Source organism: Perissodus microlepis, chromosome 7, assembly GCF_051167445.1.
Source record: "Perissodus microlepis isolate ML-2025 ecotype Zambia chromosome 7, ASM5116744v1, whole genome shotgun sequence".
Taxonomy (NCBI): Eukaryota; Metazoa; Chordata; class Actinopteri; order Cichliformes; family Cichlidae; genus Perissodus; species Perissodus microlepis.
In genome coordinates, this window is record NC_140467.1 from 46,280,083 (window position 1) to 46,303,158 (window position 23,076).

The following is a 23,076-nucleotide window of genomic DNA, read 5'->3' on the forward strand; positions in this document are numbered from 1 at the left end:
AGCTACCACGTAAAATACACATTTTTATCATGTTATCTTGTTTTTTACAACTCCATAAATCCATCTTTAGCTCGGAGGGATAACTCCATGGAGACTGTGGCTGATGTTTCTTAGAAACCTAATGGAGGTCTTAAATCAGAAGTTTAATCATTTACGAACGCACTACAACTGACGGAGTATCCATGTGCGTCACTACTAAACCACAATAATTCAAAGAACAGACACAGTTTGACTTCTTCAAATCAGAGATTCGTAGAAAATAAAAAGATAAATAATGAAATCTGTTTTTTTCTTGATATGTTCGTCTAATTTGATTTTTGCATGCCGTGTTACACACGCCTTGTTTATCTAGTACATATTACCTTGTGTGTTTCTGAAACAAGTAATAGCCTGGCGGTAGGGGTTGGGCCATTCAGGCCCATCTGTCAGATTGGCTAATACCAGCAGTAACAGAAGACTCTGATTGGACAAAGGTAAAGGGTCATGTTCCTGGTCTATCCCAGCTCTGCTGCCAGCTCCACCCAATGTGAAGACACTCCACAGACCGCCTGCAAAGAGCAAGACACAATCTTTTTCACCGAGGGTTTTTTCTCTTATATTAAGTTTTATTTAAAACTGTAAGAAAAGAAATGTGGAATTTAGAGACACAATTAGAGGTACAAGAAAGCTTATGTACAGATAGACAGATAAATAAGTTGTTTTTTTTAAATGATGCTCATAATGCATAAAAACCTGAAAACCAATTAAAAAAAACAAAAACAGACACACAAAAAAACAACCAACCATACTGTCATATGAGAAAGCATGGATATACTTCCTATAAATGGCAACAAAGAGTATCTGGATTAGTTGTAACTCGCCGAGTGGTTTTATATATTAAATATGAATTTCTATAAATTGAAGCTGGTTCATTAAAAAAAAGAAAAAGAAAGAAAAAAGGCAAAAAAAAAGGCAAACACAAGTGAAGTGAGCTCAGAGTAAAGGTCAAGCATCTTTAGCTTGAACAAAGAAGATGACTGAACTCATCACAACAGCATAAAAAAGTATTTTCTTTCATACACAGTTGAGTTAATAAAGACCTGCAGTACATTAGACAACATAGAATAACTGCAAAAAAAATGGTGCGAGACAGTGGAAAAGGTTGCTTCAGACAAGAGAGAGGTTGATGAAAAGATACAACTCAATTCATGGAACATCTGAAGTAGGATCAAAGAGTACTCGCACAGAGGGGATGAGATACGGCAGAAGCACTCATAAGCTTACAGAAAACCAAGCTTAAACGTACAAAAGAGCATGCTCAGGGAGTTGCATTCACACCAGTCTATAGCATAAACTCTATGTGGAGAAAGCTAGGGGAAGATCTGCAACAGAGAGCTCTGAGAGGCAAAGAGATGGGAATAATCAAGGTTTAAACGGCCATCCAAGAGCACTGAACCAAATCCCACAGAGCGCCCTCGATTAGCCCCGAAAAAAGAAACATTAGCTGGTCGACGCTTTGTATAGATGAACAAACGCTTTGCTGAATGACAGAAACTAGTCAATCCAAACTCCAGATGCTTCGTTATCTTTTTAAGTTGATGTGGAAGTTTATTGGCAAACATTACTGGTGTTTTGGTAAGAGTATCTGCTTTTGGTGTCTGTCACCTGAACATTGAGCTGCTTTGCATACTATATTGCCATTCAGTATGTGTCTGCTGTTCAGTGATGATCAGATTAGAGTACAGCGGGTTCCTACAGCTTCCTGTGGAGTCTAAAAGAAAACGTGTGTGTACCACGACTTGTATTTGAAATGAAAGTCACTGTGAAACTACGTAAAGATGAGAAATTAAAAGTAACTTCATTCAGACTTTCATTGTAAGAACATGAATCATATTTGAGGATCGACTGGACTGAAAACTTTAGTCCTCTGTTTCTACAGAAAATTGAAGTAAGATTCAGTTGGAAGAGCAGTTAGCTTGTACATGGAAAGCTTATCAAAGAAATCATTTGACAATTGAGTCCTTCTCAGCCTTAAAAACTGATTTACACTTCAGTGGGGAAAAAAGAAAAGTATTCACAGCCAGACTGATGTAATCAAGGCCAAATAGGCACAATGGAGTCACGCACAATGGTTTGCAGCACCTGAAATTTGAAACAACACAGACGGCGCCACAGCACAAACGGAAAGTGGAACTACTGGGTTAGGGTTTTTTTTTGTCCCCCCCCCTCTTTCTTGTTGGGTGATGAGAGAGAGATGAGAGAATTTCTTGTAGAGCAAGCGAAGTGCTGGTGTTTTCAAGCATCAAGAGAAAGCTCGAGAAACATGAACAGCAAGGTACACAGATGACAGTCTCTGGCTCCTCCACGTCTAGCCAAATAGAATGCGTGAACCAAGTGCTAGAGTGTAGTTGTGAGCCCACAATGATCCAACTAGTGAGCTCAAGAACAAGCCAAGCAGATCTGTTGCCATCTAGAGCCGAAGGCTGGAAGAGCGTAACAAACGTCTGGCTGAAGTTACACATGGAGCCATGTTAATTAGCTGCCCTGAGCCCTGATATGACGCCTGTTTAAGCCGGCATCCCATCATATTATAAAAAAAATAACTGAAGAAAATTAAAGAGGCATTCTCATGTATCCTGTTTGGACTGATGGGAAACAAAAGCGTCCAAGACAAAAAGAACGTTTCTGACTGAAGAAGCCTGAAACTAATTTGTTTTAAATGACTTTGCATTCTGAAAAAGGAGCTTTTCAAACACGTTTCCCCCCCTTATTTTTCTCCTTATGTTTACATGTTGGTTCACTAATGACTAGCCAAGAGCTACTCCAACGTTTGTGTTTAGGAATGTGAACCCAATTCCATAGAGGAGGGGACGAAGCTTGTTTATATGTGGGTGAAAGAACATCAGCAAAGTGCTTTGACAACAACAAGAAAAAAAAATAACCCCGAGAGATGAATTACATAATTTGCACTGGTCAGTCTGTCTCTCCCTTACACACATACACAAACACGCACACACACGCACATGATAAGCTTTCATTTCTGCTGGCCAGAAAGAGACGCGAGTGTGAGAGAAAACAAGATCAAGCGAGAGAGGGCCAAGCTGTGACGGAGCCCCGTACATCTCTTCACTGGCACCACAGTGACTAGCCCAGCAGTTTCAGAGAGACCGGTCTGGCAGCCACATTTCCTGCACTCTATCTGACGCACGCACACACACACAGCTCTATTTTACCTTAGCGGGTGCTGTTTGTTAGCCATCTGGCCTGGTTCCCTCTGCCTGTCTGCCTGCCCACCACATAAACCCAATAATGCTACCCTGCTTAGGCTGCTCAGGACCTGGCCAGCTGCCCAGTGGAAAAAGAGGAGGAGGACACCAGGAGGAGGAAGGGGAAAGTGAGGAAAAGAGAAGGTCACACACTCTCTCACAGAGGCTGCTACGCTGAAATGAGAATCTGGGCTTTAGGACTTGGGGGGTGCTGAAAGGTGCTACATGCAAACCATGCCCCCAGAAAACCTTACTTTACTTGCAGGATGAGCATGTTACCAAAACAACCTCTTCATTATCTGCACTTCTCCTCACAATGTGCACCCACAGTCTATAGAAACTCAAAGCCAGACCACACTGCAAGTTTCTGCAACAGAACATGCGGTGCTGTTGCTTTACTTGGCCTTAGTCTTGCATAATGACTACTGCCATCAGACACGCGAATACTGGCGCACAGAGTATTTAAATCAAAACATTAGGTGGGCTGAAAACCCTCTAAGTCCAGATCACCTAGATAAATTGATATTGACCTCGACTCTCACTTTATTTCTTCTGATGCAGTTCATAATGCAGGTTGTAGTAATGGAGTGAACATAGTTATGTTTAAAAATTTCCGTCCTAATTAAGCTGGCTTGTACTCCTTAACATCTGACGACTGTCATTTTTCAGCTGCAGTAATTCCAGCAATAGAAGCAGGCTTATTAAAAAAAACAAAAAAAACATACAAGAGTTCAAATCTCTATGAAACGAGTTAAATTTTTGCTTTTCTAATTCAGGAGCAACGTGAACATGTAAACACCACAGTGGAGACACTAGAGAAGGGAGCTGGAGTTGGAAAGGATTCCACATAGTTACGGCTAAAAACACAGCGCAGACAGACACTGGTCAACAGAGACAGACACAGTGTGCTACTTACTTATTTACTTGCATAACAGTGAATGAAATATGACTTCAGGGCTTTAGCCCAATGTTTTGGCCAAGCACGCAGATACACTGATACAAACACACGCACGCACACACACATGCGCGCATGTGGATATGTCAAACCTCTGATGATTATCTTAAAAAAATGCATGTGGGGAAACATGTTGTACAGACGATAAATAAACACACTTCTTCACAAAAAATATGCTCAAAGCGCATTCATCCAAATGCAATCCAAAACCATGGTAACATAAACATATTCGACATATGAGAACATTCCACAGATTTTGTAACCGTCATAATGATAATACAAAGTTCTGCGACAACAAATCCTCCACTCCTAATAGCAAAATGAGAGCAGTCTCCAGTCCAAGCTAGAAATGTATCATTTTCTGTTAAGTGCGCTATGCCAATAATGTCACATACACGTACACATAGCAGCAGCCACACAGACACGCTAACTCAATATTAATCATGTAGACTGCAGATAACAAACTGCAGAATCAGAAAGCTGTTTGTGTCATTACATATTTAACAAAAACAAAGCCAAAAATGCAGAAGACGGAATGTGGAAGTAGAAGTACACCCCATGATTCAGTAGCTTGTAGAGGCACCTTTAGCAACAATAACTTGTATGATAAAGTGTATGACTTTATCAGTCTCGCGCATGAATGTGGGGGATTTCTAGCCACTCTTCTTTGCAGTGCTACTTCAGTTCAGTTGAGGTCTGCGGGCATTCATTTTTGCACAGCTATCTTAAGGTCTCACCACAGCACTTCAATCAGGTTGAAGTCTGGACTTTGACTGGGCCACTGAAACATGTTTACTGTTTTCTTTTTCAGCCATTCTGCTGTAGCTTTGCTGCTGTGCTATATTGTTGCATGACCCAATTTGGGCCAAGCTTCAAAGATAGCTTTACATTTGAATCTAGAATAGTTTGGTACGCAGAGGAGTTTATGGTTGACTCAATGCCTGCAAGGTACAAAACAAGCACAAATCATCACGCCCCCACCACCGTGCCTTACAGTTGGTGTGAGGTGTTTGTGTTGATATGCTGGATGTTTAACCAAACATGGTGCTGTGCATTATAGCCAAACATCTCCACTTTTGATTTGTCTGTCCAGGGGAATTTGTTACAGAAGTCTTGTGGTTTGTTCAGATGCAACTTTGCAAACCTAAGCTCTGCTGATATGACTGTTCTTATGACAGTCCTGAAGTCTTCTTCTAGTTGGACTGTTATGAACTTGCTAAGTCCTGAAGAGTCTGAGATGTAGTTTTTTTTTTTGTTTTTTTTTTTAAAAAAAAAAAAAAAAAAAAAAAAATATATATATATATATATATATATATATATATATATATATATATATATATATATATATATATATATATATATATATATATATATATATATATATATATATATATTTCTCTGACCTTGCACAGTCTGACCTCAGGGTACATTTGCTGGGACATCCACTCTTAGGAAGTTTGGCAACTGTCTTAACAGTTTTCCACTTGTGAAAAATCCAGTTATTCGGAAATGGTTTTATAACCTTTCCCTGATTGAAGGGCAACAACAATTGCTTCTCTTAAATCATTGCTGAATTCGTTCCTCCTTGGTCCAGACGAGCAAGCGGATAGATTTCTTCCTTTTATAGAGGTGGTCACACTTGTAGATGATCAGTTTAACAAGTGCCTTTGATTATCAGCACCTGGTGGCTAATTACCAATTGAATTCCTATGGAAGCAGAGGGAGGGGAGTGAAGAGGAGGGGAGGAAAAGCTCCTGAGTTGCCAGTCTGGGTGATAATCCCCCCTGCAGATGCTTGCTCAGACTGAGACAGCAGAGTATGTGACAGACATCCTACCCCTTAGACATTAAAATGCCAAAGAAACTCAAGAACTGCTTTGCTTTGCCAATGGTCAGTGTCTGGTTCTTGGAAAAAATCTGTCCACGATTCAAGTGTTTAGGCATGGCAAGTATAAAAAACAAAACAGGTAGCGTCATAACTAGTCCAGACCAAACTGTGTGTGTGTTTAGGGGTTACATCTCTAAATGAACTTCTCACACAATTCACGATTCTTTCCTTTCTTTAAGAAATAAAACAACTGTGAATTTAACTAGCATACCCACTGTGTGGAAAAACTGCACAGAAACAGTTTGTGCGTTTGCTGATATTTGTTGAGCTATTAGAAATATTGCCTTCCACTTCAAAAATGTTTCTCCACGTTTGTAGTGCTAGCTATTTGCTGAAATACCATTACCACAATTTACACACATCTGCGCCAAAAACGCCATTTTGGATCGTTCTAAGTCACTTTAACCCCCTGAGTAGGATAAATGATCTCTTCCTTTACAATAACCCTCAGTGATGGATACATCAATAAGATTGTGTTATTGTTTCCTTTATTAGGTTCCAACTGGTTTATTGTTGGAAACGCACTCATTCACAGGAAACAATAACTCTCCTCAAATGTCTTAAACCTAAAGTAATGAGCACATTTCAAAAATGCAAGGAGTAGAAAGTACAGATGTAACGAATAAAAGTAAAATGTGGTCAGAAAACTAAACGCTCCAGTAAAGTGCAGACAGCCGAAGATTCTACTCAAGTACAGGAACAAAGCATGTGTATCCTTCTCACCTCTGCCCGTGAAATCTTTCTGTGACATCCTTTGGTACACGGCCACATTAATACAGATGAATAATACTGCTCTTTGCCTCAGCTGTATTTTGTCCTCTGTGCTACTTAGTTCAGTAGACTGAGATGATAAAATGAAATCGGCTCAGCATAAATGCCATCATTCAACTCAGAGCACTATTTTGCATAAATATAGCTTTGCATGGCTCAACAGTTGTAGTCTAGTTTAATATCATCAGTTATTTTCGACTGATGACTTTATATAATCGTTTTCGCAAGCTGAGCAATCCCAACCACGAGGGGCAAACTGCCCTTCAGTTGTGAAACTGGTCTAATTCTCCTAACTAGCCAAACGTTTGCTAGTATAACGAAGTTCAAGAAAGTCATCTGATAGTTACTGTTTTCAGAATAACACCCACTTGTATATTCTGTCAGTGCCAAATGCCTCCATGCATACGAGACACAGAGACAGAGAAAGAAAACAAGTGTTGTTTCTGAGCTCTGAGCATAAGAGGGCTTGTGTCTTTGTTGGTCTGCGTGTGTGTGTATAAGGGAGGCGGCTGCAGACAGACAGGCTCTAGAGGATTACAGAACAGGACAGGGCACCATAACTCATCGAGCTGATCACTGGCCACAGACAGACAGGCTGGCTTGAATGGTGATGGCTCACTGATAGGAATCTGCCACCAACAACCGACAAAGACCGTTTATCCGTGGGGGAAACCCGGCCCTGTTCTCACACTGAAACAGGCACACACAGTGCACATTACCAGCTAAAAATGCACACAACAAAAATCCGGTCATTTTTTTGTCATTCATTTCAGCAGCGTTGCTCTCACTTTTATTTTTTCAGATGCGTCGGGTCAGTTTATATTTTATAAAATCCCCCACACCCCAACATAACTGTAATGTATAAATCTTACGGCGTGTGGATGTGTTAATCCAACAGTTTAATTTTGATGTGTTGCTAGTGGCAACATCACTAGAACAAAAGACAAAAATGGGTGAGGAACACAAGGAGTCGTTATGGAGACAGAAAAGTAGGCACCCAGTTAAATTGACACAGGAAAACCCCAACCAGCCAGTGAATTCAATTTGGCATGTTATTGAGAAATTATTATATTTGAATTTTTTTGCAGTGTGTGTATGTGTGAGAAACAATATGAGACGGGGAAAAATATCAGTCTTTGGATGTGACTAGACACATCGCTGCTTCATTTTAGGCAACAATTTGGAAGGAAAAAACAGGTGACTGCATCTGAAAAGCTCACCACAGTCCCCTAACGCAATAATACAGTAATCTAAGGGCGTTTTCACACCTGCAGTGTGTCCGTTTAAATCAAAGTAATTCGTTTCCCCCCCTTGGTGGGGTTCATTTGTGTAGGTGTGAACACAGTAGAGCTAAAAAACCTCTCATAGCCTCGTATCCTTTGTATTATCAGTGTGGGAAGGTACCATAGATGTGCAAAGGTCTGTGCAGGCTAGCAACTAGCCGTGAACTGAACATAAATTCTCTGAGTTCTCCAATAGTCCAGAACACAGCACCCCACCACAGATACATGCGGCCAGTGAGCAGACTGAACATTGTCACGTAGTTTGCAGTGACACATTTTGATTCATTTGAAAACAAATCAGATCACGGGGAAAAGCTACAAGTAAACAAACTAAAGGTGTGAAAATAACCAAAGTTCCAAAGTTTTACAGAAATGTACAAAGTAAACTGTTTAAATATTCACACTTTGACTACGAATTAAAAATAAAGATATATCAATGAAAACATAAACACACAAAAAGTGGGATCTGCCTTCTTATCTGGGTAGCAACCTGATTAGTAAATACAATAATAATTAAGCTTTCCCTTTTTTTATCGTGTGTTGATGAGTGTGCTCGTACTTGCCACCCCTGACGCCAGGCCATAAAGCAAGCCGCCTTCAGCTTTTGGTTCGAAAATGTGGGTTGAAGGAGGAGGACACTTCTCTTGCCTTATGAAGTTGTAGAGCAGGGTCTTCACCAGTCGACTGGTTAAACACATGCTGTGGAAAAGGGATGATAACGGTTTTAAAAAGACAAAACTGGACATTCGGACTCAGCTCAATGTGAGACATAAATGCACATTTATACCTCAGTGCATATGAAAAGTCAAAGGAAATTGGGCTTGTTATTTTATTTGACTTTATCCTCCCTTTTTTCTTGCATCACAAAGAGTATGGAGTAGTAGCTGCAGTCGTATTGGGTTCATCATTTGTCTCTATATTCACTGCTTAGATTAGGCCTTAAAAGTAAAGCACACATGAAGTCATCTGATGAAGAATAAAGCCCTACAGTTGTGGTCTTAGCTTTATTTCAATTCTTTAAAATTAGATCATGTGTGAATAATTGAAGGGCTGAACAATAAAGGTTTTGAATAAGATAAGGAGGCACGGAGACAATCACTCTCATCTTTAGCACTTTAGTTTTCTTTATTAGATCTATAATAAGTGAAGCCTTCTGCAAAAGTTCTGAGAATAAAAGCACTGGGGTTATTTGGTCATGTTTAAAAGTGCTCCTTACCTGCTAAAGACAAGAAATGCTAATTTTAGAAACAGAATATGAACAGATTGTGAGGATTTTCTCCAGAGAGAGAGAAAAAAAATCAGCTCTTTTGCAAAGTCAGCCTTAGCACCTTCCTAGTCACTGATCACGCCATATTCTTCACAGTGCAGCAGAAAGCAAAACGCACATATGTGCATGCAGGTGCGTGTCTACAGCCGCGTCTAACAACCCGCTCTCCATTTACACGTGTCTATGTTGGGCATCAATCTTAGTCAGTTTTCCCTTCTTTACATGTACGCTGTAATTTCTTGTGGATCTAATATCACTGTTTGTGCTTTACTTTCTGGAAACACTAAATCTTATTAGATAGCCTTCAAAGCTGTTTTGTCACTTGAAAACCTTTCATCACTTCAATCCACTGAGCCAAAGTGCTCGTTTTGGTTGTGTTAGTCTAAACTGCAACTATTAGACTCAAACAAAATGCATCAAAATACAGCAGTTATCTAAATTTAATAACATTCAAGAAAACCATTTCCATGTACAGGCTTGCATTAACATTTATTATAATAAACAGGCTAATGTTTTGCTCTCACACTGCTGTGGCTGTGATTGGCTAAATTAGTTTTGTTTTCTTCTTTTGGTATCAGTTAAATGGGACAAGGACAACCAACAGGCTAATTTTATGTGAGTAGATTATTTGACTGAAAAACAAAAATATTATGGGGCTGTATTTATAAAAAATACAAAAACCCCTATTATATTTATTTACAGGTTCAGACATTTTAGCTCCCCTCCCAAAAAATGCAATCTATTGATCAGCTGGTTTGGCATAAACATTAGTTATGGACTGCAACTTATAGTATGACACAGCAGTCTGAGGGCTCTTGGCTAACACCTTGTGAATCCTGCAGAAGTCAAGCCATTAACCACCGCATAAATATTTCAATGCACCTATTTTTCAACTGTCAAAATTACATGTATTATAACCATTTATTCCTCTGCCCAAACAGGGTCTTCAAGCTTCAATGATACAATACAATAAATTCCCCATAGCTCTGGACAGTGACAAGCATCAATGCTAATGTAACGGTTAGGCATATTAGCCATGCTGCATGCAAACACCCTGTTGTTCTGTGGAATTATCATCAAAAACAAAAATAAATCACTGAATCTCGTTTTCTCAGATGTGCCTGAAGACTTCTGCAGGTCTGCAGCCAACAACAGAACATTTGGTGTTTTTGCTCATTGCTTAGACGTTTTAGAGTCAGACAAGCCACTCTAGCAAGTGAACAAAAATGGCAGACTGTGAAGCAGCAGCTCATTGTTTATTTTAAGGTTTGCCAAACTGGCTGCTTTGTAGGCGTTCTGCACATGCACTGCGCAGTCATGTAGATACACTCAGTGGCTATTTTAATAGATATACCTATGCAGCTGCTTATTAATTAAAAATATTCAATTCAATTTAATTTGCATATAGCCACAAATCACAGTCACCGCGAGGGATGTTTTATAATGAGGTAACAACTCTACAATATTAGAGAGAAAAAAAAACAAAAAACAGATGCAAGCACTAGGTGACAGTGGGAAGGAAAAACTCTCTTTTCACAGGAAGAAACCTCTGGCAGAACCAAGCTCAGGGAGGGGCAGTCATTGGCTGCAACTGGCTGGAGGTGAAGGGAGGAAGACAGACATATATACTATGTCCTGAAACCAGCCAATGATGTGACAGTAACTCATTTAGGCATGTTTAAATCAACCTGCTATCTCAAGGGTTTACAGAGGATGGTATAAAAAGAGAGCAAATATGCAGTTGGCAGCAGTTCACTGGGTCAAAATGCCTTAAGGCAGGGTGTCCAACTCCAGGCCTCAAGGGCCGGTGCCTGCAGGTTTTAGATATCACCCTGGAACAACACACCTGAATCAAATAATGAGTTCATTACCAGCCTCTGGAGAACTTCAAGACATGTTGAGGAGGTCATTTAGCCTTTTAAATCAGCTGTCTCAAACCTGCAGGAAACCGACCCTTGAGGCTTGGAGTTGGACACCCCTACCTTAAGGGGAATGGCCAAATTGCTTTAAGAAGGCAACAGTAACTCAAATTGCAAATTTTTGTGGAAGAGCATCTCTGAACATGCAACCTGCTGAACCTTGAAGCAGGTGGGGCAGCAGAAGAGCACACCGGGGGTCACTCCTGTCAGGCTATGTTGCATGGACTTTGCAAAATTGTTGGACAACAGAAGAAAAACTTTGCAGCATTCAGATGATAGGGTCAGAATTTGGTATAAACACCATGAAATGATGGCTCCATCCTGCCTTGCATCATCAGTTCAAGGTACTGATGGTGCAATGCTGTTGGGGAGATTTTCTAGAGACACTGCGACTACCTGAGGATTGTTGCTGACCATGTCCATCCTTTTATGACCACAGGGTACCCAGATTTAATTTGTGCCACTAAGAATTCAAGCAGGTCAGAAGCCAAAAGGGGGACCAGTTTGATATAACTAATAAAGTGGCTTGTGAGCACATAGTCACATACAAAACACTTCCATTTCTACCTTTTCTGTTAATATGGGCACTTCAAGTTAAGTGTAGTCTTCAGTGGAGTGTGAGCGAGTGCGTTTCCTCACCATCGTCCCTTCATGATGTGCTGGTATATAATTCCATCTCTGAGGATGTCTTTGTGGAAGAGCTGATAGGAGAAGAATACCAGCAGCACGGTCACTGCCTCAAACAGGATGCTATAGGTGATGTCACTAAAGAAAATGTAACACAAAGAGTTCATGTAAATAAACAAACTCAATTTTATAGCTAAACATCTGCATAAAATAATATTTATAAGCATTTCATGCATGCTTTCAAACAGAATAGATTTATATGCTCTCTTGGCTGCATTGATGTCAACATCGCTTCATAAAAGGATGACAGAGCACTGCAGTTAGCAGCACTACATATCATGCCTTGATGGTTCTTTTCAGACCTGTTTTATGACTAAAAACATCTTTTTTGTAAACAGTTTATCCATTTATATCAAAAAATCCAGACTCTACAGTACATTTCCTACCTTGCTAAAATGCCAATTCTTAGCACACTACAGGTCACGGAGTTATAAAATGATGCTCATATGTACGCGCTCTTAGTTCAGTTTTCAGCCTTCTTCCTATTAAAAATGATTTTTTTAGTTTGTCTGTTAGATTTCTGCCAATAAACTCCATTGTTTATTGGCTGAAAACCGACAAAACTTTTAACTTGGAAACTATGATTTTACTAGTGTGGCATATATTGTCAACATATAGAAATAGCTGTATCAAGATTATCATGTCACATTTGACCTCTGATCTCGCCTTCACTATCAATAGATTGATCTGAAGGTGATAATAATGCTATATAGAGCCATTTAAAACTATGTTTCTTATTGCCATTGTTTGTATCGATAACCTATAACTATCACATTACATTGTACTTCTGACCTTTTAATCAGGGTCGAATAAGGTCAAGTTTTCATTTGAAGCTTTATCTTTAAAATTGTGTGTTTGTATTGGCAACATTTGGGAAATGATACTGGTATATGGGGATTGTAAATATCACATTACAGTTTGCATCCAAATATCACGTCACATTTGACCTCTGATCAAACGTTTACATTTCACATCTGCCTTTATTTTACGTTGACCCCAAGATTTGCTGTATCTTTAAAGAAAGTATTGGCAAAAGAAAGAAAATGAGTTGCTTAGTTAGTTAGAAATACAGGGTGGGCCATTTATATGGATACACCGTAATAACATGGGAATGGTTGGTGATATTAAAGTCCTGTTTGTGGCACATTAGTATATGTGAGGGGGCAAACTCCTCAAGATGGGTGGTGACCATGGTGGCCATTTAGAAGTCGGCCATCTTGGATACAACTTTTGTTTTTTCAATAGGAAGAGGGCCATGTGACACATCAAACTTATTGGTAATGTCACAAGAAAAACAATGGTGTGCTTGGTTTCAACGTAACTTTATTCTTTCATGAGTTATTTACAAGTTTCTCTTTGTTCACAGCCATTGACATGTCGAAGAGGTTAACACATGAGGAGCGGATCGAAATTGTGTGTGAAATTGTGTTGATATCTGGTGAACGCACATGTCTACTATAGTATACATGTATACTATAGTGTATATACTGTAGTGTAATATTATACAAGAAGCTCAGGTTGTTCCTGTTCAGCCATTTAAAAATCAGAACCTACAATCCGTGACCTACTCTTACATAATATTTCTGTAATTAATTTAAGTAAACATCTGTCATACTACTAATATCCAATTCAGGGCCGAGGGGAGCTGGAGCCTATGTCACCCGGACAGATCAGCTCTCACAGTTTGCATAGAAACAGTGCATTGTGCATGATAAAGGCCCAGTCATGTCAAAACATTGTCTTTTGAATCCAGTACATACTTAGAAGCTCTGTGTGAAGTCTGCACATGCACACTGCACTCTTTAAGCCAGTTTTATGGGCTACTTAAATTTCTGTTTTGATATTAATTCCATTACTGCGCGCTGTTTTTTAGCTTTGCAAAGCACTTTGTCACCAATCAGCTACTGTTTTAGTTGGATACCTGTGAATGGAAAAATAACCACTCTCGTACTCGTGAGACAAAGCCACAAAAAAGGCACAGGAGTCTGCTTGGGACTTGGGGGAAGCTAACTAAAAGAATGGTGGGTTTCCCATCCAAGCCAGGAGCACGTAGAGGGGAAATGGGCTAACAGCCACAAAGTGGTGAAGGGAAGAAAAACAGAGAGCGATTTTAAGCTTGGAACAATGAATAATGTTGGAATGTTGAATGCATTTACACAGGAGCCACAGTTTGATGTTTGGAGACAAGAGAAGAAAAGGAGAGCGAAAGGTGAAGAGGTGCAGAGAAAATAGAGGCAGACAGTGAGAGAAGGTATCCGGAACGACGCACAGAACAAGTGGAAGATGCCGTAACAAGAAGACGTCAATCATGATTCGACAAATTTATTTTGAAAAGCTCGAGGAGATTGCTTTTCTAAACATATTGCGTGTACTTTTTAAAAAAATCATTCACTTATTGATAAACACAGAGGATGTTTGTGTTCACACCGCCCAGCGGGACTAAAGCCTGATACAATTTTTCAAACATTATGTTCCCTCCACTCCCACTCCTTGGAAATGCTCCTAAACTTTCATTCCAAGCTTTTTCTCTTCCCCCAAACAACCAACACTTTCTCTCTTATTTTAGCTCTTTCGGATCGCCGTGTTGCCAACATCAGAGTTCCAGCATGTCAGTCTGCCGTGTTCCTTAATGGATTTCATCTTCTCTTGGTTAGTGACTCAAGACAAGAATAAGCAAGCGCAGCACGCAAACAGAACAACACATACAAACTGCTTTTCATTAGCTCCTCAGTCACTAACATGCCTACTCATATTAACAGGGGGAAAAAACACATCAGCAAGAACAAACTAAAAGACAGATAGAACAGCAGAGCAACGTTGACATTTTTTTATAACAATTATTATGGCACACGTCAAACAAGTGATCACGGACTATTACAAGTCCAATCACTCAGGCAATGTTTTCAAACATTTAGGCTGTAAGCATCTTTCTCACCGTTTCAGAATAGCTCTGACATGCCGACCTTTTTAGAGTGTTTAATTCACCTTTTTCCTCACGCAAAAGACGGGAGAGACTTACAGCAGCGGCACTTCAACGATCAGGTGAACAAGGTTGGACAGCAGCTCCTCAAGAAGGTCTTCACTTCCTGTTTCTCCACAAGGGATTGATAAAGTAAATATATGAAAAACACTGAATATAAGACAGTATCAGGTTAGTTGTCGCATCTCTGCTCGACTAATCTGCCACTAATCCAATCCTTAGTTCCCACAGGTCGCTCTGTGTTTTCATGTTCATTAAACAGAGGAAATAACACAGTACTATTTAATAAGGATATCACACAGAATCCATTTCATACTTTCCTCATGATTATAATTGCAAAAGGATGAACAAATGATGACAAACCGGTAGAACAACAAAGTCTAAAACTGTTTAATGTTAAATCATATTTTCCAGCAGTTTAGCACGATAATTCCGAATGACATAATTAATTATATTAGTGTGTCCTGAACTCACATAAGCAGCAAGAAACTGATGGAAGGATAAACCATTTTACAAAGACCAATTAATTCAACTTCATTCAATTTAAGCCAATTCTGAATGTCTCTTAAGTATGAAAGGAAGTCTTGTACATTTGACAGTTATTATATGAGACATCTAAAACTAGGCCATAACCTCTGTTACTCACTTCCAAGAACTCACTTGGAATCCAAAAACGTAAAGAATGCTGAAGATTTCCTAACAGATAACATGACGTTTTGCGTAAGGTGCACTCAAGTGCAAAAAACTCAAGAAATTTTCAACATTGCTACTGATTCTAAGAGAGCACCTTTTTTTTTTTTTTTTAGCAAAATCTTTTCAAGCTGACTCTTTTGTGTAGTCTGTGGCCCTGCCTGTGAAAAAGATACTGGAGCTCACCTCTGCAGGATCCTGGTGCCCTCTCCTGGTAGGAGAACTGCTGGTGCAGCTCAGCTTCACTCATCTCCCTGATGAAGACCTTGAGCAGGCAGCGAATCATGAACAGTGCATTGTGGGCCTGCCAGATAAAAAGCTGGCTGTGGAAGAGAAAAACAAAACCAAGACGTCTCATGGGAATGCTTCTGGAAGGTTAAAAGATGGATTTGCATTTCATTTAACAAAAAATTACTAGTGGCAGCTTTTCAGCTAAAAATCAGGGCTCTCAGATGACTGAGAGTGAGCCAATAGCAAGTCTTTGCACAGCCTATGGGTGTAACAATAAAAGTATGTATGGCTGAATATTACACTCATTTGCTACTAGTAAAAGTGATAAATGAGCTCTAAATTGGCATAAAAAGTTTGCGAACTCGTAATCTAAGAGTTTCTTGATTAACTCTAACTCCAGCAATGTCGATGAAGCTCAGTCTTTGACACCGTTTTGTCTTTTGTACAGCTTTAAACACACTGAACATTTTAAAAGTGTTTCATGTGTATGAGGGCTTTTATTTTTGAAAATTAATCTTTCGCTTCCTGCTTTCCTCAGGTGCCGTGTAGAGCTTGTAGTGGCTTCTGTAAGAACAAACCTGGCACTACTTTAACATCTGTGGAGTGCAGTGACACTTCTGGGCTGATTCTGAAACATCTGGTAAAAATCCATTGATTGTATCCAAACTTAAATGCAAAGTAGCTCTGACTGAAGTATTATCACTGTGACACAACCACAAAGAAGCTGGGGGTGAAGAATTTTTGCATTATGCTCAAAACTAGGCCATAACTTCTCTGATATGCCATTTACAGCTGACATTAAAATGACATGTTTACCTGGATAGTTATCTACACACAATGTGCAAAGGCATCTGAAGGCAGCCAGATCACACCGTTATCAAACCCTAGAAATATGTAAATGCAATCCTTACAGCATGAGCACATCCTTAAGTGGGAAAAAAAACAGTCTGCCCAACATCTGGAAAGCTCTGCTAGTAGGGGAAAACCTCTTTTTTGACAAAGGAAAATTAACTAGAGGAACTTCAGCTGCTTTGTCTCCCTTCATCTGTGATGTGGCACATTTAAGAGGGATTCTATGCCTGACCTAAGGCTCTGGGTTTTGAGAAAGAAGTATAACTTAACAGGAAGCAACATACTTAATCCCCTTTTTAAAACCTTTTTAAAAGGAATAAACTAAACATATTTTACATTTAATTATTCTGTTACATGTACCTAGTAACTCCCCAAAACTGCATAAGTTTGAGAAACAAACACGAAAGAAACCACCCACTGCAAGCCAAGTTTCACAACCACTGAAGACCAATACTGAGGTGTATGTCAGTCTCTGCAATTAACTATTTGCACACACCAATTATGTCACACCAAGAAAATGTGGATTTGTGGGACAGACCTGCTATGAAATGTGAGAAAAAGAGAAGAGGAGCAATAACTCCAACTTCTAATGCTGCTCAGCACAGAAGGAAGAGTTCCCACCCAAAACATTTGGTGACTTGGGCAGAGTCGGTCTCTGTGGAAATGGAGCTTTGGCTGTGAGCGCTGATTATTGCCACATACGTATGTTGATAGTTATACCTCTGCAGTTTTTCTCATGGGAAAGTGCAACTACTTCAGCGTTCCTCTCTCTCTCTCAAACAATAAGTGGCCTGCACTGAATCCATCACCAACAGTCAGTACTTCCCCTCTGAGGTTCTCATACTCACTCTTGGCATTCTGTAGAGATTTTCAGCTCTTTGGTTCTTCCCAGGAAAATTCTCACCAGAGCGCCAAAGTTCCCCGTTCTCGGATTGTTTTCAACTTGGGGTGGGGGTGGGGGGTGGGGGGGGAGGAATGGACAGAACTTCATTATTAAAAGCTTTACATAAACTACAGAAACCTCAAAATATGATCATTTAGCATTCAGTAACTTAAATGTTATGATTAAAATTCAAACTCTTGAGGAGTCAGTTTTCTTTGGGACTACTCAGACATATTCTTCCATAAACACGTATTATGTGAAATTATTTATGTAGTAGCTAACATACTGAGGATCTTGGCCAGGGGTATGACAGCTTCTTCCAGTAACTTAGATTCTCCACTGTGAAACAACAAAAAAAAACAGAAGAGAACATGTTAGGTTAAAATGGACAGAAGGAGCTGACTGCTTGAGTAACCTTCCCTCTGCTGGAAACTCAAGGTACTACACAACAATAAGATGCAAGTCAACAGGGACAAAAAGAACAAAATTAAACAAATGCTCATAAAAAGTCTGAATAATACATACAACATGCAAAGATACAGAGCATGACTCAGTTATAAATCATGGTTTAGTTAAAGGCACTGGTCGCTCATCTTCTTGTTCTTTTGGATGCTCCCATTGGGGGTCACCAGAGTGGATCATCCTGCTTCCATCTGACCTAACCCAAACACCCTCCTCTGCATGTCCTTCTCCACATCCATGAACCTCCTCTGTGATCTCCCTCTTTTCCTCCTGCCTGGCAGCTCTATATTCAGCATCCTTTGCCAAAGATGTCCACTCTCTGACCTCTGCACATGTCCAAACCTACAAAACTTAACTTCCCTCTCTGATTTTGTTTCCAAAATGCTCAACCTGCGCTGTCCCTCTGTTATACTCATCTCCAATCCTGTCCATCCAGGTCACTACCAATGAAAACCTCCATGCGCTGCTACAGCTTTACATTCTCACACTAGCTCTGTGCTTGGAGAGAAATCCTCCTCGCGCGAATAAACTTACCTGTTTGGAGGCAGAACCTACAGAGAACGGGGCTCTAATGTGATTGGTCACTTTGATGGACACTTCAGGTTACTGCGTTAAACTGAGTTACAATGTAGAACCGACAGAAACACTGTTTTAAACTGTATTTGTTTACAATATGAAAAATAAGAACGCTTTCCCGATCTGTTGTACGGTATTACATAGCTTCTATCATTTAAAAAAAAAAAATCATCATAACGAGAGGCACACATAATTTCTAAGAAAAAGATCAAATTGTTTCTTAGTTAATTAAGTAAACTTAATTTTATAAAATGTGAACAAATATAAAATAGTTTATTGTTGCTACCAGTTGTACACATCTGGCTACAGAGCTCCACTCAGTGTGGGTTCAGGCTCCACTGTAATAGTTCATCCAGATAATATTGCAGGTTCTTTGAACAGACAGTCTGTGGGGTGGATAGGAGAGTAAGATGTGACAGGCTGTTGTTGGTAGGTAGCTCATTTGTCTGAACTAGTGTCTAACAAACAGTTCAGGTTGTTGCTATGATGCTGTGGAAATCTAAAGGCTCTTATAACTATATTACACAGCATGCTTGTAACCGCTATGTGCAAGGTGTCTAATTTTTTTATGCATTGTGGTTATCTCTGTGCCGCTGACCACATGATTAACTTTAGTCATGTCTGTTGTATCCCAAAAGGTTGATTCTGTTCATCTGGATGTTGCGTTTTCAGTGGGAGAAACGTTCCGTCACTCATCCAAGTGACTTCTTCAGTCTCAGCTGACTGCAGGTTTCCCCAATCTTATAAACAGTACATTTGCATAATGCCTGAAACTAGCACCACTGAATGAACAATGGGCTGGGAGGTGAGTTCCTTGATCATTAGTATGCAAATTCTCATGACCATTGATCAACAACTACTGATCAAAGCACTGATCAAATGTTTCTCCCACTAAAAACGCTACGTCCAGATGAACAGAATCAACTTTTTGGGATTTACTTACCTGGATGATTGAGCATGCATCAACATGTCTGTTGTAGATTCATCACTCTGGTCTCCAGCCAAAACACCATGCATCTGCTTTCTGTTGTCACAGTGTTCTAGAAATCATTTTAAGTTTTGTTTGGTAAGTTTATATATTTGTTTGTTTAAAATCCTAAAGTTCATAAAGAGACTAGCAAAAACAATATTAAAGAGCCATTTCTCCTCTGTACTTAAACACTGTAGAATTCCAGGGCATGTTTGAAGCACTCCCATCTAGTCATGTATGTGCAGTTACACCTGTTTGCTGCAGACAGAACAACCTTTTGTTGACAGGTTTAAATGTTTGTATTTTGGCCAAACTTACAATTGCCAGATTCTGATGCAAAATTCCTTTCCTGATCATTGTATGACATTTTTGTTTTTAATTTTTTTTAAATCATAGAAGATATGTAATACTGTACAACAGATTAATGGGACAGCAGTGCAGAGGCTTCAGAACTTGCCTTAAAATTCTCTGGTTTAAAATATTTCTTCAACATTACCGGGACAGTTGTCTGTATTTTCACTGCTGCACAGCAAACAGTGACTAATTTGACAACTTTATTTGTTTACAATTTGAAAAATAAAGTTTAAAACATCGTTCCGTCGCTGCCAGTGTAACTCAGTGTAACCCAGTAAACTGAAGAGTCCATCAAAGTGACCAGTCACAGGACCCCAGGACCCCCATCCTCCTTTAGGCTCTGCCTTCAGACAGTGAAAGCATAGTAAGTAGCAGAGAGTTACCCACGAGGCTGTAAAACTGTAGCAGCACGTCCAAAGCAGACACTCTTGTGTGCACGATGGCTTTTTTGGTGTGCGCAGCTGCTGAGTTTAACGTGCAGGCTCTTCCCTTTCACTCAGATAAACGGTTGTCAATACAGGTGAAGAACAGAAGAAGAGGCAGAGTTTTCTCAGATTATTAGTAAGATAAACCATTAGTGGTTTATCTTCCTAATACTCTGAGAAATCTCTGTCTGTTCTTCTGCTGTACTGACAACCATTCCTGTGAACAGCTTTAGAGTTGGTGGGAACCTGATTAAGTGTGGTGCCAGACTTGACCATCTTTTACATTAATAAATACCCCATACTATTACCCTTAAATGTAACCATGACAACAGCAAACACTTATCCTGACCTACACCTAATTTTACTTTACACCATTTCCTGTTTCTGTGCTATTTTAGCTAGCTGCTGGCTTCAACTACTTATTTATCATGGCACAAAGACAGTGACACTGGCCATCATTCAACTTTCAGAACAAGAGGAAATTGTGCAAAAAGATGTGTGTCCACAAACTATCAGTTTGAAAGTCTCTTGTTTGATCACGTCTCACCATGTGACTGTTTGCATCTCAAATAATTAAAGATTTATTTCTTTTTGTTTAAAGGCCAAGTGCCTTACACAACTACAGTGCTAAGTGCTACATATGTAACCAAACCATTAGAAAAAGCAACAATGTTCCACTTTCTGAACCTGCAAGTGTTCAGTGGGTTCAAGTCAGATGACTTTCATCATTAAATGGTGAACATGAGATTTCTTAAAATGTCATACAACAAAATTTGTTGAGAAATCTCTGTGTGTCCTTCTGTAGCCAACACAGCACTCCAAGAGCACTAGTTATTATAAATTACCATTCAGTAGTTTGATTCAATATAGCAGCAACCTGATATTTTCACTATTTGTGTTTATCTTATTGAGCAGCAATTAGAGTGTAAGGGCAAATACACGCAGGAAGAAACTAACACCAGAAATTTCAATGTTCAAACGGACGACTTGAAGTGATGATTACTCATGACCGACCCCCACTGACAGCAGCAAACTGCTGTATACTTGGACAGGGCTCAACTTTTTGCCTTAATACAGACAACACTATTTCTCAGTCTTAGTTTAGACAAACACTAAGTATGAATGCAAAATGTTACATGTGTCTTCTGTTTCTGTTACTTGGTAGATACTGTAGCTATATTTATTTTATGAATGGAAAACATCACAACATTAGTAGATTAATATGTAACATCAGTCAACCAGTCATGGTCCACCTGAAAGCGAGAACAAGGTGCCTTTCCTTCTCACTGCTGTTTACAAAGGAACTAAACGTTAACGGTTAACTGGTCTGATCACAGCCAAGCAGATCAGCAGCCCTGTTAGATCGTTGCTCAGGTGATCTCTGCAAACCTCTGGTTTACAGTTTAATCTTAAATCCCGGGTGTAAATCTTAAAAGGACTTTCTAACTAGAAGGCTTTGTTCCCTTGTGGTGGAGGGAACAAACCATTATTAAAAACATCAGTGCACCCAGGAAAATTCACTTATGTCAATATGAATTTTTCCTCCACTCTGTTTGCCTTCCTGACTTACTGCTTGTTTTGTTGGTTTTGATATGTGAAGGTTTCATCTGAGTGATTTAAAGCGTCACATTGTGTATAAAAGTTATTTATCTTAACAGTACAGTAAAGTGGTGTTTAGATGTCATAGCCTCAATTATTTGACTTAGCTAATAAATTACTAATTAAGTAATTGAAATTAGCAGAGTGATGCCAAGTAAAAGTTATGTGGACACCCCATTGTGTTGCGAGGTGGGGCAATTGTTTATTGGGCTTGCTATGGAACATCCTAGATATGTCTGACGGGACTAATGTGCTAGTAGGGTAGGATGTCATCGGGGATTGTAGTTGCCATGGATGGGTGTGATTGGTTTGCAACAATGTTAATGTGAGTGGTCTTTTTAAAGTAACATAAATCCCTGGAGACAAAGTAGAACACTGCAATGACTGTTTGCGGTTTTAATGTGATGGCTGACAGGTGTATTGAATTTCAGGTGTGTGTGCCTTAACACAGTGTTCCTTTTTACCTGCTGGTGGGACTGATGAAGGTGAAGGAGATGAGCTGGTTCCAGAAAGGGTCATTCTCCGATATGGACTCTGTGCCCACCAGGGCCTTGAGGCTGGGATTATCGGACAGGTCACTGACCTGACTGGTGTTGGCTCCCATCTTTGCTGGCTGTGCTCAGCCAGACTCGCTGCTCTTCACTGCTTTTTCACCAGGCATATGCCAAAACCTGGGACAAAGAAAATGCTTTAATCTTTGGAGGCACAAACAATAAACAACTGGGCGTCAAATTAACTACAGAATTAGCAAGTTCATTAAGGTTAATGTGAGAATGAATGAGCTTCTGCTTACATTTATACATCTCCTACACTCAGATCTAAATAGAAATAGACAGAGGCCATCCTTGTCGCTTTGGGCTTTAAGAAACAAGGGCACCAGGGGTGCCAGGGATGACTCTGGTTCAATTGGATAGGTTCGATCCCTGGCTACTGCAGGCTGCATGGGGAAGACACTGAACCCAGAGTTGCATTCACTGAAGTGTAAATGTTTGATTAAAAGCACTTAGACATATAAAATGTGCTTGTATGAATATGTGTGA

General features: G+C 39.7%; 1 protein-coding gene across 2 annotated transcripts in view; it reads right to left on the reverse strand.

The window, feature by feature from the left end:
- The window catches only part of dym (dymeclin), a 57,674-nt gene that overhangs the window by 33,726 nt on the left and 872 nt on the right, over positions 1 to 23,076 (reverse strand). The window contains exons 2-9 of one of the 2 annotated variants that reach the window (XM_084935416.1): positions 22,501 to 22,707; positions 17,937 to 17,989; positions 17,616 to 17,709; positions 15,871 to 16,007; positions 15,034 to 15,106; positions 11,967 to 12,092; positions 8,701 to 8,840; positions 363 to 548 (exon numbers count right to left, since the gene is read on the reverse strand). In XM_084935416.1, coding sequence (XP_084791542.1) covers positions 363 to 548; positions 8,701 to 8,840; positions 11,967 to 12,092; positions 15,034 to 15,106; positions 15,871 to 16,007; positions 17,616 to 17,709; positions 17,937 to 17,989; positions 22,501 to 22,640 — 949 coding nt within the window. In that variant the 5' untranslated portion in view covers positions 22,641 to 22,707. The remainder of the gene's footprint in view (positions 1 to 362; positions 549 to 8,700; positions 8,841 to 11,966; positions 12,093 to 15,033; positions 15,107 to 15,870; positions 16,008 to 17,615; positions 17,710 to 17,936; positions 17,990 to 22,500; positions 22,708 to 23,076) is intronic. The other variant, XM_084935417.1, reaches the window with a different exon arrangement.